This window comes from Enoplosus armatus, chromosome 14, assembly GCF_043641665.1.
Source record: "Enoplosus armatus isolate fEnoArm2 chromosome 14, fEnoArm2.hap1, whole genome shotgun sequence".
In the NCBI taxonomy this organism is placed as follows: Eukaryota; Metazoa; Chordata; class Actinopteri; order Centrarchiformes; family Enoplosidae; genus Enoplosus; species Enoplosus armatus.
In genome coordinates, this window is record NC_092193.1 from 2429199 (window position 1) to 2449793 (window position 20595).

A 20595-nucleotide genomic window follows, 5' to 3' on the forward strand; every position below is an offset into this window, starting at 1 on the left:
ATGTGAGATCACTGCTAATTTTTTTTTTAAGCATCGGACTGGAAGGGCATGTGGATATCTGCAACCAAAAGACAAATTAGGCATCGAGGCACCTGTTGACCAAAATGTATTTGTCCATTTGGAAGTTGGTTAATGTGTTTTTTTGCTCGGAGTGTGTGTGTGAAGACACTTAATGAGTCAGGGAAAGCTAGATTTTCTTGGCATTGTGTTTTTGGGAAAATCAGAGCAAGCTTTCTCAACTTCAATGTTGTCCTCTCCTCTCATTTCCTTTTTTAAAAACTCAGCAGGCACATACTGTCGAAGGAAGACACACAGGGCGGATTTTTAGGCTGACAAATTTAAAATCCAGTTGGGGCGATTAAACGGCTGCTTCTCGTCTGAAGCAGTTTGGTTCGCTCTGGAGGTGAGGAAACACCGGTGAGCTGCGATTAAGAGGGAGGAAATTAACTCTAGCTCCCACTCAGATGCTCTTTAAACCCACGTCAGTTTACCACTGTGACATCTGTCAGGAGGAGGAGGCGGACTTTACAACGTGACTCTTCAAGGGACAAAAAGTGTTAGTTTCCTGCTAAAAATGCATCAAAAGGGGCACGAGTTCAGAGTTCAGTGCAGAGTTTTGGTACAGAGAGGTGACAGTGGCAGGTTCCTAGTTCTTTCTTCTAGATATGGTGCTAGACGTCGAATCCTGGATTACTGCTTACCACAGCTCATCTGATACTGTATGTAGAAAAACTAGATAACTTTATTTGCACTGTTAGGGTTTTCTCTGACTCAGAGGGCAAATGTTTTAGATTATCCTGCCTGAAGTGAAAAAGGGAATTGAACCTCAAAGTAATGGAGGAAAGTAAAAAAAAATGCAAATTCAGTTTTCCAGGAGCAAATCAGCTGTAACAGGACCCAGCAACACCACCTCTGTTGACACAGTCGCTGAAGCCTTTTGTTTTTGTTGTTCTGCCTTGTGGATGCCTGTTGAACACACTGGTGAAGGAACAATGTCAGCGTCACGTGACTTTACAGAGTTGTCCAGCTTGTTATATTTTTGACGGCTCGCTACGGATGCTAATAGTAATTTCTATTTTTTGCTAAAGGAGTTGGTTCTCATAGGAATGCAGTGGTTTGGATTTTTGGAATATTTTACTAAAACTAAACCGATGAAGGTAAATGATGAGTGGGTTTTTTTGGAATGTAGTTTGCCATGTTGGAGTGTGAAAGAGATTTTGTTGGGAGTCCCGTTGGGGCTCGTGATCGGGGTTGAACCAGACATCCTTTAAAAAATGTAAACGTTTAACAAACCGTTAACAGGAAGACGAGAGCAGGTGGGTTTACAGCAGGATCAGGGAAATCATCCTCGGGGTGAAGATGGTTCAGCTTCTCCTTTTGCCTCAGCGTCGAGTCTTCACCACAAGAGTCTGTTTTTGTTTGTTTATCTGTCAGCATGCTCCCTCGTCAGTTTCTTCTAGTTCAAGTTTGCACACTTTGATTTGAGTCCAAAAAATTGGAAAAGATTGACCAAAGCACACGGTCCTTCTCACTGCTTCACTCCTGTGTTCTCGGCATAAATAGCACCTGACAAGAGTTAAATGTAAAGCACAGAGTAAAGGGAAACAACCGTTTACATCTTTCACTCACCTTGAGCCTACTGGATGTGGTTCAGGCTTAATCAAGCAACATTTCAGCTGTTTGTCTGGGAGCTGGTGGAACATTTTGATTCCACCGTCAGAGTGAGGTAGCAAGAATTCAGGTGCTGGGATGGAACTTGTTGGTCAGATTGGTAAGCTTTGGTTGGGAGGTCTGTCTACTGTAGCAGCCACTTTGGCAGATAACCAACCAAGTCATGGATGTTCTACTGTATCCTGAAAATGTAATTGGCTGGTGAAACAGTAAAAATGATTGGTATACGAGTTTTGAAACCACTCGAAATGACAGCCGAATGATAAAACTGTAATTATGAAATGTCACAAGTTAGGTTTTTTTTGGGACGTAACAGACTTGAAGTGAGTTTCCCTCCCAGCTCATCAGTCGTGTGCTTGGGTTAATCTTTTAAAGTTGTCACCTCAGATGCAAAACTCCCTTGAAATAAAACCACTGTACTATACACAATATCTGTTTGGGGGGGGGGGGGCACAAAGCTACACGACGTGGGACCTCACATGTCTTGCCAAAGTCTTCCTGCAACAAGAAGCATTCTGGGTAATCCCACTAAGAGAAAACAGGAGCCCATCTGGAGAAGGGAACGCTTCATTAAAAAGCCTGTACTCCTGCTCATAGCTGCTTTTGATTTGGATGCTAAATGTTGAGTTTGGTAAAAATATATTTTTTGGATTTTTTGAAGGACTGAGATGCACTTGGATGGGTCGATTATTATTTTCCCTTTTTTCCTCATTGGTGGAAATGGTAAAAGAGACAAATGTACCATATCCACTTATTTATAAACCAATGCTGTTTATTCCATGAGAAATAAGTTTTCTTTTTAGGGAGAAGAAAAAAATAGAGATGCATCAAAGTCTCTATATATACGCAAAATGTAAAAGAATTTCCATCCAGTGTTTGAGAAACTTGAATTTTATTTAAACTTGAAAAATGACTTTGCCTTAACTTTTATACAAGACAAGCATAGAGTTTATTTCTTTTCAAAAAAAAATCCCCAAAATGTTAACGAAGCGTGACGCGTGGAAAATATTTAGTCGTACCAGACGTCACAAGTCTTACTGAGAGAGAGAGAGAGAGAGAGAGAGTACAAATCTAGCAGCATTTTCTTTCTTTTCCCTTTTTTTTGTTTTTGTAAAATGTACGAAAAAGAATCATTTTGATTGTTGTTTTTGTTTCATAGTTTCAGGTTGTCTTTTTTGGGGGAAAAATATAAACCTTGTAAATGCAAAACTAGTCAATACTGTATTAAATTTGTGCACTTTGAAGTGTGTGCTTTGCTTGTACAGTTGTAAATACTCAGAAAAATATAAGAGGTACCTTAAAATGATTATAAAAATATATTGATCTTGTTGAACTATTAATGTCGCTATCGAGCTGGATGTAGGATATAAAAAAAACTTAATGTTGTGCTTTTGGAAATATTTTTCTTTAACTTTTTTTATTTTTAGTTTGGGTGTGCGGAGTTTGAATTGTGCTGCACTCGGCAGGGTGGGCAGGTTGTCTGATTGTACATTTTTTGTTTGTTGTCTTTCATTCCATTTTTCGTACCTGTGTTGCACCTGGGTGTACAGGTGTGTCCTTCCCCCCCCCCCACTGTGCACTAATTGGAAAGAGCCTGTGGTACTGACAAGCATCTTATCAATGAACCTTACAAAGCTGCGTGTCCACCAACATCCTCTTTAAAGCTCTGGCTTCTTTTTCTTTCCTGTTTACGCTGGAAGTTATTTTTTTTCCCCCAGACATTTTCGCTTTTTTTGTTCTTTTTTGAGCAGAAGGATCTAGAAGTTTGAATACTGAAGCTGTTTAGCAAAAAAAAAGCACTACATGTCAGACTGTTTAGTCGTCACTGTGCAACAGCAGTAGCCACTAACGCAAGGTATGTTTGACATCTTTAAATACTACTGTTATAATACCAAGAAAATTAATAGATGTAACATAAAAGCTACAGAAAAATGCTTTAAAAATATTAATGTTTTCCAACAGAATTGTAATAATTTCAGGGGGAAAGTAGCCTCGTGTAGACCATGACACTAATACTCAACATCATTATACCATGATGGTTATGACATGTTCATACATATGCAACTGAACAGTATATAATCACACTGCATTGTGTCCACGTGAGGTGGGCAGCATGACAAGTCAATATCTAATGTTAATATTAATAATGGGACGATGGAGCGCTGAAGTTCTGCCTCTTTTTAAGATGAACCTCGGCACGATAATGTCGTTTCTCATCGCGGGTTTCTTCAGTTTTGCTGAAAGTATTTGTGGTTTTCTGTCTGTCTTTGAAGGTGACGGGGTATCGTTTAGTATTTGCTTTTGGGAAGTTTGCTTACTTTTTTCTGAGAGTGGAACAAGAAGATCAATACTTCTCTCTCTCTCTCTCATGTCTGTATAGAGCTGGAGTCAGGATGTGGTTAGCTTAGCTTAGTACAAGGACAAGAAACAGGGGAACAGTTAGCCTGGCTCTGTTCAACGTTTAGAAATGTGTCTGCCAACACCTCTAAAGCTCATTGATTATTAACGCGTATCTCGTTTGCTTAATACGTACACAAACATTCATGTAAAAATGACAGTTTGTGGTTTTATTTTTTGACTGCCAACAGGCACAAGCAAGTTGTTGTTTTCACACTGCTGTTTGTTTACAGATGAAACAAACGAGATGCGTGTTAATTGGTGAGCTTTACAGGTGCTGCTATGCATAGTTTTGGTCCATGGACAGAGTCAGGCTAGCTGATTGCCCCCTCGTTTCCAGTCTTTATGCTAAGCTAACGTTGTGGCGCCAGCTGTGTGCTATCTGTGGTATCGACCTTTTCCTCTAACTCTCGGAAAGAAAGTGGATAAGCTTATTCACTTAATGTTGAACAAATTGGCAGCATTTTGAGGTGAATCGGGAACTGCCCAAATCAGACCAGACATTGACACCAGCTCTTTGTCCTTGACAGTTTGTGACGCTCTGTGCTACGACACAATTTGGTCGATACTGAAAAGCAAAGACTCCTGGAAGATGTAGATGTTGCATGCTTGTAAATTTCATCTTTGTTGAAATGGGGCGTTCAAATTTTACTGTCCTGCACAGTAGAGGTCTTCACAGGTGCACTCGGTTCCTTGTATCCGAGACTGACCCAGGATCAGGCTTAAGCCAGGTCCAAATCGTGGTCATGTCTTCTCGGTGCTGATATTCTCCCTGTTTCTGGTCGAACACAATTTGGATTTCAGGTGTAATTGTCCCCGTGTCCCTTGGGTTCGAGTAGGTTTTCCACGGGTCACTTTAGGATCTTACTGTACAGAAGCTGCTTGTTTCTCTTATGGACAGAAAACCACAGGAAACTTGTTTTAGCTTTTCAGACAGACGCATGAAAGAAACAGTCTAGAGGAACAAAAGAGAAACAGAAAATTGTGCAGGACTTCTCTCTATATGGCCGCGACGTATCGGCACACGGATGTCGGTACGACCTTACCTTTCGCTAAAAAGAGAGCTAAAAAGAGCGATGCCTGATGGACACGTCCCAGTTTTGTCCTCTGTCTTCAGACACGCTGTGCTTCAAGGCGGTCTGATGCGTGACGCCCGTGGACGATATCAAACTGGAGCACAGTAAAGCACATTTGAAGCACATTTCAGAACATTCACACCTTAAGCTTGTACAGCACACGACACTCGAGGTGGGAGATCATCGGCAGCCTCCTGCGAGACGGCGACAAATTGTACATTTTGGCAACACCAAAGGTCTCATTTCTTTAGACACTTTTTGGGAAATAAAGTGAAATGTTGGATTTGCTGTTGTTGCGGCAGGTTGAGCTGAAAGTTCCCCACCCGAGTGTCGATGCAGGTACCGGACGAGACCTCCACTCAGCCAAAAAACGTTGCAACCTGCTCAGTGTTGTTGTGTCTTCACCTTTTTTTCCATCTGATTTATCTGTTTGAGGTTTGCTGTTCATGTTCCTCAGCTTTCATGACTTCCTCTCCTGAGAAATAAATGTACAAATAATTTTCTTTTGGGCTTTTTTGTTGTTGTTTTTGGGGAGTTTAGGACAGAAGCAGAGGCTCTACTGGAATCACAGTTAAGTTTTTTTATGTGCGTTTCAGAGCGAGTTTTCTGGCACATACAGGATATTAACATGCGCAGATTGAGATGTCTGTTCAAACCATTTGATCACATGTGGACTGCATTTTGATGTGGCAAAGAAAACCAATAACTGTGCCATTATACAACTGTTGTTTTTGTCTTGACTGGGCAGTTTAACCTGTACATAGCTGAGCGCTTGCCATCTCGGGCTTTTAGTTTTTTGTTTTTATTTTAAGATGTGATTTTCTTGTTACTGAAAGTCCATCAAAGACTTCTCACATCTGGAGAAATCTACAATGTGACACCACTGACTGTAGGAGCGGTTTCCGTGCATTGTAACTTGCGGTGGATCCGTGCCGAGGTCGAGGCACGTTTGACCTCAAACTTTGAGACGTAACACAGACGCTGATTACAAACTGGGCATCCCTGAACTGTGAATGTGTGCATGTGTGGAATAAATAAATGTACCACCCAGAAATCCAGACCGATGCAAAGGTGACTCTTTCTGAAGTGCGGTACCTCAGACTGGACGGTACCGCTTTCGAAGGGTTCTCTCAATTTTGGCGGTAAGACGGCCGCGAGTTCTGCACGGCTCTCCTGCATCGCCGGCATTAACGCGAACGCTCTCGTGGCGTTTTGAGGAGCTCCTTTCTCTCATGGACTTCTACGTGGAGCGTCACACCTCATATCAGCCTGTCGGTCGCCTCAGCTCTCAGTCTCCTCCTTCCTTTTCGCCCGTTTTGACAGTGCCATTGTTTTGTTTTTTTCCCCTCAAGGGTTGCATCTTGTCGTAAAAATGGACCCCCTTGTGGTTGTGTTTTATTTTCAAAGACATAATAACGAATGCACAGCAACTGACTGGAACAAGACTCGATCTCTTTATCAACTCACTGTGGTTTAACTCATTAACACCATGCTACGCTAACAGCTGTGGACAATCGATGACTCCATCGCGTTGGGGTTTGGACAGATCATTTTTGCCTAACGACACCTTTAACAGATGTGGAATGGAGGTTGCGTTCAAGAGGGCTTCTTTTTTTGTTTTTGTTTTGATTTTTTTCTTCTTTTTTTTTGGGTCTATTCTTCCATCGAGACTGGAATCAAGCGTACGTGTCAGCTATAGATAATTTAAGTTACTCTGTGTCATGATGTAAAACTGTCTAATTTGGAGAAAAAAATGTAGCTTACTGAAAAATAAAGATTTAGGCACTGTTGAGGAGCCACTGTGTCGTTTGTGGCTTTTTATGAGCAGTTCTGTGAAAAAATGTTAATGTTTTTTAATTTAGTAGATTTGCGTGTTTTCTCTTGACCAATTTTAGAAGTTTGTTTGTATATGATTGAAATGAATATGGAACATAATTATACATATAAACAGCAGTCCATACATTCAAGAGTTCAAGGTTCACATTGTGTTCAGTACATTCAGGCTCGCACTAACAACATTAAATGCTTGGAAAGTACATAATATGATGCAGTTACAAAACAGGGATTGTTAATATTCATAACATGTTCAGAAGTGCATCATGAGTATCTGCATATGTAAACACGTACAATTTAAAAGCGCTAGCCAAAGTGGTGCTTTCAGCTAAATGCTAATGTTAGCAGGTATAATATTCATCTTATTTTAGTGTGTTAGCATGCTAACATTTGCTAATTAACACCCAACACAAAGTGCAGCTTAGGTTGATGTGATTACAATCCATCCTGAAGAGAACATAAATGTTCCGAGTTTCAAGCAGTAAATGTGAATATTTCAAAAGTAGAACATTTTCAGGAAGTAGCTGGATATTGGCACCGTTACAGAAAAGAACACATTTCCTTGTTTTAAACTTGGGACCAAAATAAGCAACAAGACAAGTCACCGCAACCTACACATGACATGTACCGCTAATGTACACATGTTCACTGAGGGAAGCTCAGAGATGCATGTTCTGAACCACAACTGTCGACCGAGTGGAGGAGCTTTAACCTCCTCTACATCCCTGGTTAGCAGGATGACGGCGCCCTCTTGTGTTCAGTTTTCACATTTCAGTTGCTCACCTGCTGTGATGTTCACTGCAGAAAGACATGTCCAAACTTCAGCAGCTGGCAGCTTTAAACAACATCAGTAAAGAGAGATTTAAATACAGGTAATATCACTCCGAGTCAGTTTGTTCACAGGAGTCACACCCTGTAACACTGATGCTGCATTCAGGTCACACGGGAAAGATGGTAGAGAAGAGTTTCCAAGGCACAAACAAAATGTTGGTTATAACAAGCAACAAGTGACAGAAAACTCTGCTCGTTTCTCTGTGACAAAGATGTTTCAGTGAGGAAAGTTGAAAGGACAGAGACTGACTGACAAACGCTCTTCTGCTCTGAACATGAACACGGTACTTTGTGGTGTTTCAGGGGAAAACTGCCTCAGTTAAACTCTCATGTTACTTTCACATTTTCTCCATCAGCTTTGTATGATACCCTGGAATGAAGACCAGAAGAAAATACTTTGTTCATGTTTGTTTATTCATGATGTAAACCTTCAGTTTGTTCACACATCCCATCAGTAAAGTCTGTCCAATGATTTCATGTACAGATTCACTTCATCCACACAATCAGTTTGTTTGACCAGAATCTCAGCTATGAAAAAGAAAATAATCAATGATCTCCTTACTGATTATGATCATGATGATTACAGTTTTATAATGACTCAAAGTCCCTCATTTATATGTCAACAACAACAACAACAACATTTGGTCTGCCAAACAAATGAATGTAATCGTAATTATAGATTTCTTTATACATTTACAAAAAGAGAACAAAATATCTTCGACACAGGAAGGTCTGGAGTTTTCTCTCTTGAGACACATGCAGTGGAAGAGAAACAACAACATACAAATACATCAATATAAATATTCAACACACATTTAGAGTCAGAGAAGTTCACATTTTCCTGCAGAGAAACGTCAGTTCAGGTCAACAGAAATCATCATGAGCAGTGATAGCCTCCATGGCTAAACAGACACAGGAAGGAGCGCCACCTAAAGAAACTCAGACATTTACACAACAACTAATGAGAAGATGGCAAAGTACCACCCATAATGTTTGATTGACAGGTGATCTCTGTGCAGTGAAGAAATGCCACAACAATCAGCTCTCAGCAACAAACAAGGAGACAAAATAAGTTCAAGAGTTAAAAGGCAGAATTTAACAAACTGTCCCTGAAATGACTTCTGACTATTTGACTTTACAGAACTCAGCCGTGTTTCCAGAAAAGGAGTAAAACCAAAGTCCAGCATAGAGAGGCTGAGTGAATGTAGTCTGGACTCTGTGGAGGAGAGTCATGGTTTCAGAGATGCTGAAGAAGGACAGAATACCTCCACGGTGATCCAGGTACACTCCTACTCTGGAGGACCGAGGACCTGAGATGGGAGTTTGGACTCTGTTGTACCAAAAGTTATAACTGTTTTTGTCACATCTTAACGCCCAAGATTTGTCATTATATCCAAATACACATTCATCTGACCTCCCTGCTCTGCTGATATTCTTGTATGCGACTGCTACGTTAACTCCTGTCCCGCTCCACTCCACCTCCCAGTAACAACGTCCAGTCAGACTCTCTCTACTCAGGACCTGAAACCATGCAGTGAATCTGTCTGGGTGACTAGAATAAGACTGTTGTTCACTCATTACTGTTGCTTTTCTGTTCCCCTCAGATAATAACAGCTTTGTGTTTGCTGTGTTTGGATCCAGTGTGATTTCACGTGAATATTTTAAGAACTCAGCTCTGGTCTTGGGCTCTGGTTGTGGCAGTAAAACATCCACTTCAGTCACTCTCAGTGAGATGTTTGTCCTTTTCTCTCTCAGAACGTCCTGTAGTTGATCTCTGACTTCTGACAGAGCCGCTGTCACATCCTCAAAGTATCTCAGAGGACGGATATTGATGCTGGATGAGTCTGTAGACTCTCTGACTCGTGACAGGGAGGGGTAGTTGTGTAGAAAGTGGTTGTGATCCTCTGTGTGTGAGAGCTGCTTCAGCTCAGCGTCTTTCCTCTTCAGCTCAGTGACCTCCTGCTGCAGCTTCTCCTGAAGCTCTTTGACTCGACTCACTTCAGTTTCCTGCTTGGATCTGACCTGCTGCTCCACATCAGAGCTTCTTTTCTGGATGAGACGGATCAGCTCAGTAAAGATCTTCTCACTGTCCTCCACTGCTTTATCAGCAGAGCGATTGATAGCCTCCACCTGCTGTTGAAGCAGTTTCACATCTTTCTCTCTGTCCTGGATTCTCTGCTGGATGTTTTGTCGACTCACCTCGAGCTCTCTCTGCCTCTCAGTCCTTTCTGCTGCAGCTGAGACTGTGTCGTGGCCTTTATGTTCATCCACAGAGCAGAGATAACAGATACACTGCTGATCAGTACGGCAGAACATCTTCATCACCTCATCATGACGAGAGCAGATGTTCTCCTGGAGCTTCTCGGAGGGCTCCACCAGCTTGTGTTTCTTGAATGGAGGTACATCATAATGAGGCTGAAGGTGTTCCTCACAGTAAGAGACCAGACAGACCAGACAGGACTTGAGGGCTTTCAGTTTTCTCCCAGTGCAGAAATCACAGGCCACATCTTCAGGTCCAGCATAGCCGTGATCAGCAGGAGCAGCTTGGAGTCCAGTCTTCTTCAGTTCCTCCACTAAAACTGCTAACGTGGTGTTTTTCACCAGGACAGGCCTCGGTGTGAAGGTCTGCCTACACTGAGGGCAGCTGTGGGTTTTCTTCTCGTCCTCTTCATCCCAGAAGCTTTTAATACAGCTCATGCAGTAGCTGTGTCCACAGGGAATAGTCACCGGATCCTTCAGTAGATCCAGACACATCGAACAAGAGAAGGTTTCCCGGTCCAGCTGAGCTCCTTTCTGCGCCATTTCACCTCTCAGTCGCAGCGACTGTCTGAGTTTCACCTTCTTAGAAGTGAAAGTAGTTTGAGCTCTGATCTAAACAGCATGTGTCTCTGCACTGAATGGGGCCTGTCAGCTCCGTCACTTCACCACCATGTTGGCTCCACCCGTCTTCAAACTGTAGATCTGAAGGGGAGGGAACAGGGAAATATATGGACAGAGTGGAGCTCGCTGTGTTTGAGAGGAGGAAGAGGAGGGAGGGCTGTTGAAAGGGTTAAGTCATTTGAATTAAACTGCTTTTGTTTGCAAAACATCATAAATGTATTTTTTCCCATCTTCAGCTGTACGATATTTGACAACAAAATCTTTCAGGTGGAAGAAGAGATCTTTAAAATGACTTTTGATTCTCAAAACGTATGAATTCAGCCTCAGTTGGTCCTGATGAGAGTGAAGAGCCACAAGATGGCAGCGTGTTCACAGAGGACGCTGCAGATGCTCCTCCTTCATCAGCACTGTCCTGGTGGTGGTGGTGATGATGATGATGATGATGATGATGATGATGATGGTGATGTTATGATGATGTTATGATGATGATGATGGTGATGGTGATGTTGATGATGATGATGATGATGGTGATGATGATGATGATGATGATGTTATGATGATGGTGATGGTGATGTTATGATGATGTTATGATGATGATGATGGTGATGGTGATGGTGATGTTGATGATGATGATGAAGATGATGATGATGACGATGATGATGTTATGATGATGGTGATGGTGATGATGATGATGTTATGATGATGGTGATGGTGATGTTATGATGGTGATAATAGTGATGATGATGATGATGATGATGATGATGATGGTTATGAAGATGGTGATGTGACAATGGTTATGGTGGTGATGATGATGATGATGTTATGATGATGATGATGATGATGGTGATGGTGATGTTATGATGGTTATGATTGTGACAATGGTGATGATGATGATGATTATGGTTATGAAGATGGTGATGTTACGATGGTTATGGTGATGATGATGATGATGGTGATGTTCTCATGGTGATGGTTATGATTGTGATGATGGTGATGATGATGATGATGGCGATGACGGTCATGATGATGGTGAGGATGATGGTTATTATGGTAATGATGATGGTTATGATGATGATGATGGTGATGATGTTATGATGGTGATGGTGATTGAGATGGTTATGATGATGATGGTTATGACGGTGATGATGATGGCGATGATGATGATGATGATGATGATGATGGTGATGATGGTGGTGATGATGGTGATGTTATGATGGTTATGGTGATGATGATGATGATGATGATGATGATGATGTGATGATGAGGATGACGGTCATGATGATGGTGATGGTGATGGTGATGATGGTGATGGTTATGATGATGATGGTTATGACGGTGATGATGATGATGGTTATGATGGTGATGATGATGATGATGATGATGGTGCTGTTATGATGGTGATGGTTATGATGATGGTGATGGTGATTGAGATGGTTATGATGGTGATGACGGTTATGATGATGGTGATGTTACGATGGTTATGGTGGTGATGATGATGGTGTTGCTTATGCTGGAGCTGGATGTAGGATATAAAAAAACGTAATGTTGTGCTTTTGGAAATATTTTTCTTTAACTTTTTTTATTTGTAGTTTGGGTGTGCGGAGTTTGAATTGTGCTGCACTCGGCAGGGTGGGCAGGTTGTCTGATTGTACATTTTTTGTTTGTTGTCTTTCGTTCCAATCACAGCTATCAGGAACTCTAATCATGACTGTTTCAGATGCATTTCTTCAGCACAGCAGGCTGTTTTGTGGATTGACAGATTACATCCTGGACAAAATGTGTCACTAGAAGTTTGACTCAAGTCTGGATGAAAACTTTACAACCCAGGATCGTCTGGACCAACATGACAGTCTCATTCTGAAGCTTCATCTTCATGAAAATCAACATAACAATAAATGAAATGAAATCAAGTCCACAACAACACAATATCTGTTCTCTTATGTGTGTCAGGACTGACACAGATAAATCTGTGTAATAAATCCTCTTTATTGACTAGGTGCACAAACAAAATGTTGGTTATAACAAGCAACAAGTGAGAAATCTCTGCTCGTTTCTCTGTGACAAAGATGTTTCAGTGAGGAAAGTTGAAAGGACAGAGACTGACTGACAAACGCTCTTCTGCTCTGAACATGAACACGGTACTTTGTGGTGTTTCAGGAGGAAAACTGCCTCAGTTAAACTCTCATGTTAGTTTCACATTTTCTCCATCAGCTTTGTATGATACCCTGGAATGAAGACCAGAAGAAAATACTTTGTTCATGTTTGTTTATTCATGATGTAAACCTTCAGTTTGTTGACACATCCCATCAGTCAAGTCTGTCCAATGATTTCATGTACAGATTCACTTCATCCACACAATCAGTTTGTTTGACCAGAATCTCAGCTATGAAAAAGAAAATAATCAATGATCTCCTTATTGATTATGATCATGATGATTACAGTTTTATAATAACTCATAGTCCTTCATTTATATGTGGACAACAACAATAACAACAACAACAACAACAACAACAACAACAACATTTGGTCTGCCAAACAAATGAATGTAATCGTAATTATAGATTTCTTTATACATTTACAAAAAGAGAACAAAATATCTTCGACACAGGAAGGTCTGGAGCTTTCTCTCTTGAGACACATGCAGTGGAAGAGAAACAACAACATAAAAATACATCAATATAAATATTCAACACACATTTAGAGTCAGAGAAGTTCACATTTTCCTGCAGAGAAACGTCAGTTCAGGTCAACAGAAATCATCATGAGCAGTGATAGCCTCCATGGCTAAACAGACACAGGAAGGAGCGCCACCTAAAGAAACTCAGATATTTACACAACAACTAATGAGAAGATGGCAAAGTACCACCCATAATGTTTGATTGACAGGTGATCTCTGTGCAGTGAAGAAATGCCACAACAATCAGCTCTCAGCAACAACCAAGGAGACAAAATAAGTTCAAGAGTTAAAACGCAGAATTTAACAAACTGTCCCTGAAATGACTTCTGACTATTTGACTTTACAGAACTCAGCAGCGTCATTAATGTGAGAAAACTGAAGTCCAGCATAGAGAGGCTGAGTGAATGTGGTCTGGACTCTGTTGAGGAGAGTCATGGTTTCAGAGATGCTGTAGAAGGACAGAATACCTGCACGGTGATCCAGGTACACTCCTACTCTGGAGGACGGAGGACCTGAGATGGGAGTTTGGACATTGTTGTACCAAAAGTTATAACTGTTTATGTGACAATATAACGCCCAAGATTTGTCATTGAATCCAAATCTACAATGATTCCAGCTCGCTGCTCTGCTGATATTCTTGTATGCGACTGCTACGTTAACTCCTGTCCCGCTCCACTCCACCTCCCAGTAACAACGTCCAGTCAGACTCTCTCTACTCAGGACCTGAAACCATGCAGTGAATCTTTCTGGGTGACTAGAGTAAGACTGATGTTGACTCATTGCTGTTCCTTTTCTGTTCCCCTCAGATAATAACAGCTTTGTGTTTGCTGTGTTTGGATCCAGTGTGATTTCACGTGAATATTTTAAGAACTCAGCTCTGGTCTTGGGCTCTGGTTGTGGCAGTAAAACATCCACTTCAGTCACTCTCAGTGAGATGTTTGTCCATGTCTCTCTCAGAACGTCTTGTAGTTGATCTCTGACTTCTGACAGAGCCGCTGTCACATCCTCAAAGTATCTCAGAGGACGGATATTGATGCTGGATGAGTCTTTAGACTCTCTGAGTCGTGACAGGGAGGGGTAGTTGTGTAGAAAGTGGTTGTGATCTGTGTGTGAGAGCTGCTTCAGCTCAGCGTCTTTCCTCTTCAGCTCAGTGACCTCCTGCTGCAGCTTCTCCTGAAGCTCTTTGACTTGACTCACTTCAGTTTCCTGCTTGGATCTGACCTGCTGCTCCACATCAGAGCTTCTTTTCTGGATGAGACGGATCAGCTCAGTGAAGATCTTCTCGCTGTCCTCCACTGCTTTATCAGCAGAGCAATTGATAGCCTCCACCTCCTGTGGAAGCAGCTTCACATCTTTCTCTCTGTCCTGGATTCTCTGCTGGATGTTTTGTCGACTCACCTCGAGCTCTCTCTGCCTCTCAGTCCTTTCTGCTGCAGCTGAGACTGTGTCGTGGCCTTTATGTTCATCCACAGAGCAGAGATAACAGATACACTGCTGATCAGTACGGCAGAACATCTTCATCACCTCATCATGACGAGAGCAGATGTTCTCCTGGAGCTTCTCGGAGGGCTCCACCAGCTTGTGTTTCTTGAATGGAGGTACATCATAATGAGGCTGAAGGTGTTCCTCACAGTAAGAGACCAGACAGACCAGACAGGACTTGAGGGCTTTCAGTTTTCTCCCAGTGCAGAAATCACAGGCCACATCTTCAGGTCTAGCATAGCTGTGATCAGCAAGAGCAGCTTGGAGTCCAGTCTTCTTCAGTTCCTCCACTAAATCTGCTAACGTGTTGTTTTTCACCAGGACAGGCCTCGGTGTGAAGGTCTGCCTACACTGAGGGCAACTGTGGGTTTTCTTCTCGTCCTCTTCATCCCAGAAGCTTTTAATACAGCTCATGCAGTAGCTGTGTCCACAGGGAATAGTCACCGGATCCTTCAGTAGATCCAGACACATCGAACAAGAGAAGGTTTCCCGGTCCAGCTGAGCTCCTTTCTGCGCCATTTCGCCTCTCAGTCGCAGCGACTGTCTGAGTTTCACCTTCTTAGAAGTGAAAGTAGTTTGAGCTCTGATCTAAACAGCATGTGTCTCTGCAGTGAATGGGGCCTGTCAGCTCCGTCACTTCACCACCATGTTGGCTCCACCCGTCTTCAAACTGTAGATCTGAAGGGGAGGGAACAGGGAAATATATGGACAGAGTGGAGCTCGCTGTGTTTGAGAGGAGGAAGAGGAGGGAGGGCTGTTGAAAGGGTTAAGTCATTTGAATTAAACTGCTTTTGTTTGCAAAACATCATAAATGTATTTTTTCCCATCTTCAGCTGTACGATATTTGACAACAAAATCTTTCAGGTGGAAAAAGAGATCTTTAAAATGACTTTTGATTCTCAAAACGTATGAATTCAGCCTCAGTTGGTCCTGATGAGAGTGAAGGGCCACAAGATGGCAGCGTGTTCACAGAGGACGCTGCAGACGCTCCTCCTTCATCAGCACTGTCCTGGTGGTGGTGGTGATGATGATGATGATGATGATGATGATGTTATGATGATGATGGTGATGATGATGATGAAGATGTTGATGATGGTGATGTTGATGATGATGATGATGATGATGATGATGGTGATGATGATGATGGTGATGTTGATGATGGTGATGGTGATGGTGATGATGATTATGATGATGATGATGATGATGATGATGATGATGGTGATGTTATGATGGTGATGTTATGATGGTGATAATAGTGATGATGATGATGGTTACGAAGATGGTGATGTTACAATGGTTATGGTGGTGATGATGATGATGATGTTATGATGATGATGATGATGATGATGGTGATGGTGATGTTATGATGGTGATGGTTATGATTGTGACAATGTTGATGATGATGATGATGGTTATGAAGATGGTGATGTTACGATCGTTATCGTGATGATGATGATGATGATGATGATGGTGATGTTCTCATGGTGATGGTTATGATTGTGATGATGGTGATGATGATGATGATGGCGATGACGGTCATGATGATGGTGAGGATGATGGTTATTATGGTAATGATGATGGTTATGATGATGATGATGGTGGTGATGTTATGATGGTGATGGTTATGGTTGTGATGATGATGGTGATGATGATGATGACGGTCATGATGATGTTGAGGATGATGGTCATTATGGTAATGATGATGGTTATGATGATGTTGATGTTCTGATGGTGATGATGATGGTGATTGAGATGGTTATGATGATGATGGTTATGACGGTGATGATGATGGCGATGATGATGATGATGATAGTGATGATGGTGGTGATGATGGTGATGTTATGATGATTATGGTGATGATGATGATTTTGATGATGATGATGACGTGATTATGGTGATGTTATGATGATGATGATGATGGTGATGATGATGATGATGATGATGTGATGATGAGGATGACGGTCATGATGATGGTGATGGTGATGACGGTGATGGTGATGACGGTTATGATGATGGTGAGGATGATAGTGATGATATTGGTGATGATGATGATAGTGATGGTTATGATGGTGATCATGGTGATGGTGGTGGTGATGATGATGATGATGATGGTGATGGTTATGATGATGATGGTTATGACGGTGATAAAGATGGTGATGGTTATGGTTATGATGATGATGATGATGATGATGATGATGATGATGGTGATGTTATGATGGTGATGGTTATGATGATGGTGATGATGATGGTGATGTTACGATGGTTATGGTGGTGATGATGATGATGATGTTATGATGATGATGATGATGATGATGGTGATGTTATGATGGTGATGATGATGATGGTTATGAAGATGGTGATGTTACGATGGTTATGGTGGTGATGATGATGATGATGTTATGATGATGATGATGATGATGATGGTGATGTTATAATGGTGATGGTTATGATTGTTATAATGGTGATGATGATGACGGTTATGAAGATGGTGATGTTACGATGGTTATGGTAGTGATGATGATGGTGTTGCTTATGCTGGAGCTGGATGTAGGATATAAAATAAACGTAATGTTGTGCTTTTGGAAATATTTTTCTTTAACTTTTTTTATTTGTAGTTTGGGTGTGTGGAGTTTGAATTGTGCTGCACTCGGCAGGGTGGGCAGGTTGTCTGATTGTACATTTTTTGTTTGTTGTCTTTCGTTCCAATCACAGCTGTCAGGAACTCTAATCACGACTGTTTTAGATGCGTTTCTTCAGCACAGCAGGCTGTTTTGTGGATTGACAGTTTACATCCTGGACAAAATGTGACACTTGAAGTTTGACTCAAGTCTGGATGAAAACTTTACAACCCAGGATCGTCTGGACCAACATGACAGTCTCATTCTGAAGTTTCATCTTCATGAAAATCAACATAACAATAAATGAAATGACCTCAAGTCCACAACGACACAATATCTGTTCTCTTATGTGTGTCAGGACTGACACAGATAAATCTGTGTAATAAATCCTCTTTATTGACTAAGTGCACAAACAAAATGTTGGTTATAACAAGCAACAAGTGAGAAAACTCTGCTCGTTTCTCTGTGACAAAGATGTTTCAGTGAGGAAAGTTGAAAGGACAGAGACTGACTGACAAACGCTCTTCTGCTCTGAACATGAACACGGTACTTTGTGGTGTTTCAGGAGGAAAACTGCCTCAGTTAAACTCTCATGTTAGTTTCACATTTTCTCCATCAGCTTTGTATGATACCCTGGAATGAAGACCAGAAGAAAATACTTTGTTCATGTTTGTTTATTCATGATGTAAACCTTCAGTTTGTTGACACATCCCATCAGTAAAGTCTGTCCAATGATTTCATGTACAGATTCACTTCATCCACACAATCAGTTTGTTTGACCAGAATCTCAGCTATGAAAAAGAAAATAATCAATGATCTCCTTATTGATTATGGTCATGATGATTACAGTTTTATAATAACTCATAGTCCCTCATTTATATGTGAACAACAACAACAACAACAACATTTGGTCTGCCAAACAAATGAATGTAATCGTAATTATAGATTTCTTTATACATTTACAAAAAGAGAACAAAATATCTTCGACACAGGAAGGTCTGGAGCTTTCTCTCTTGAGACACACGCAGTGGAAGAGAAACAACAACATACAAATACATCAATATAAATATTCAACACACATTTAGAGCTCAGAGAAGTTCACATTTTCCTGCAGAGAAACGTCAGTTGAGGTCAACAGAAATCATCACGAGCAGTGATAGCCTCCATGGCTAAACAGACACAGGAAGGAGCGCCACCTAAAGAAACTCAGATATTTACAGAACTAATGAGAAGATGGCAAAGTACCACCCAAAATGTTTGATTGACAGGTGATCTCTGTGCAGTGAGTTAAAACACAGAATTTAACAAACTGTCCCTGAAATGACTTCTGACTATTTGACTTTACAGAACTCAGCAGTGACTCCAAAATCTGACAACCGAAGTCCAGCATAGAGAGGCTGAGTGAATGTAGTCTGGACTCTGTGGAGGAGAGTCATGGTTTCAGAGATGCTGTAGAAGGACAGAATACCTGCACGGTGATCCAGGTACACTCCTACTCTGGAGGACTGAGGACCTGAGACGGGAGTTTGGACTCTGTTGTACCAAAAGTTATAACTGTTTGTGTCACATCTTAACGCCCAAGATTTGTCATTATATCCAAATCTACATTCATCTGAGCCCCCTGCTCTGCTGATACTCTTGTATGCGACTGCTACATAAACTCCTCCTCCTCTCCACTCCACCTCCCAGTAACAACGTCCAGTCAGACTCTCTTTACTCAGGACCTGCCAACATGCAGTGAATCTGTCTGGGTGACTAGAATAAGACTGTTGTTCGCTCATTGCTGTTCTTTTTCTGTTCCTCTCAGATAATAACAGCTGTGTGTTTGCTGCGTTTGGATCCAATGTGATTTCACGTGAATATTTTAAGAACTCAGCTCTGGTCTTGGGCTCTGGTTGTGGCAGTAAAACATCCACTTCAGTCACTCTCAGTGAGATGTTTGTCCATGTCTCTCTCAGAACATCCTGTAGTTGATCTCTGACTCCAGAGAGAGCTACTGTCACATCCTCAAAGTATCTCAGAGGACGGATATTGATGCTGGATGAGTCTGTAGACTCTCTGACTCGTGACAGGGAGGGGTAGTTGTGTAGAAAGTGGTTGTGATCCTCTGTGTGTGCGAGCTGCTTCAGCTCAGCGTCTTTCCTCTTCAGCTCAGTGACCTCCTGCTGCAGCTTCTCCTGAAGCTCTTTGACTCGACTCACTTCAGTTTCCTGCTTGGATCTGACCTGCTGCTCCACATCAGAGCTTCTTTTGTGGATGAGACGGATCAACTCAGTGAAGGTCTTCTCGCTGTCCTCCACTGCTTTATCAGCAGAGCGATTGATAGCCTCCACCTCCTGTTGAAGCAGCTTCACATCTTTCTCTCTGTCCTGGATTCTCTGCTGGATGTTTTGTCGACTCACCTCGAGCTCTCTCTGCCTCTCAGTCCTTTCTGCTGCAGCTGAGACTGTGTCGTGGTCTTTATGTTCATCCACAGTGCAGAGATAACAGATACACTGCTGATCAGTACGGCAGAACATCTTCATCACCTCATCATGTCGAGAGCAGATGTTCTCCTGGAGCTTCTCGGAGGGCTCCACCAGCTTGTGTTTCTTTAATGGAGGTACATCATAATGAGGCTGAAGGTGTTCCTCACAGTAGGAGACCAGACAGACCAGACAGGACTTGAGGGCTTTCAGTTTTCTCCCAGTGCAGAAATCACAGGCCACATCTTCAGGTCCAGCATAGCCGTGATCAGCAGGAGCAGCTTGGAGTCCAGTCTTCTTCAGTTCCTCCACTAAAACTGCTAACGTGTTGTTTTTCACCAGGACAGGCCTCTGTGTGAAGGTCTGCCTACACTGAGGGCAGCTGTGGGTTTTCTTCTCGTCCTCTTCATCCCAGTGGGTTTTAATACAGCTCATGCAGTAGCTGTGTCCACAGGGAATAGTCACCGGATCCTTCAGTAGATCCAGACACATCGAACAAGAGAAGGTTTCCCGGTCCAGCTGAGCTCCTTTCTGCGCCATTTCACCTCTCAGTCGCAGCGACTGTCTGAGTTTCACCTTCTTAGAAGTGAAAGTAGTTTGAGCTCTGATCTAAACAGCATGTGTCTCTGCAGTGAATGGGGCCTGTCAGCTCCGTCACTTCACCA

At 42.0% G+C, this 20595-nt stretch overlaps 3 protein-coding genes across 3 annotated transcripts; all 3 read right to left on the reverse strand.

The window, feature by feature from the left end:
• Positions 1 to 8933: 8933 nt before the first annotated feature.
• On the reverse strand, positions 8934 to 10635 carry LOC139296490 (tripartite motif-containing protein 16-like). The gene has a single exon (XM_070918900.1). The coding sequence runs from the start codon at positions 10608 to 10610 to the stop codon at positions 8934 to 8936; it is 1677 nt and encodes a 558-aa protein (XP_070775001.1). The 5' UTR covers positions 10611 to 10635.
• Positions 10636 to 13695: 3060 nt separating this feature from the next.
• LOC139296068 (tripartite motif-containing protein 16-like) lies at positions 13696 to 15384 on the reverse strand. The gene has a single exon (XM_070918353.1). It carries the CDS (start codon positions 15364 to 15366, stop codon positions 13696 to 13698), a length of 1671 nt encoding a protein of 556 aa, XP_070774454.1. The 5' UTR covers positions 15367 to 15384.
• A 3412-nt stretch (positions 15385 to 18796) lies between these two features.
• Positions 18797 to 20470, reverse strand: LOC139295941 (tripartite motif-containing protein 16-like). The gene is made up of 2 exons (XM_070918137.1): positions 19975 to 20470; positions 18797 to 19923 (listed from the first exon to the last, which is right to left on the reverse strand). Exons 1-2 carry the CDS (start codon positions 20468 to 20470, stop codon positions 18797 to 18799), a joined length of 1623 nt encoding a protein of 540 aa, XP_070774238.1.
• Positions 20471 to 20595: the final 125 nt, after the last annotated feature.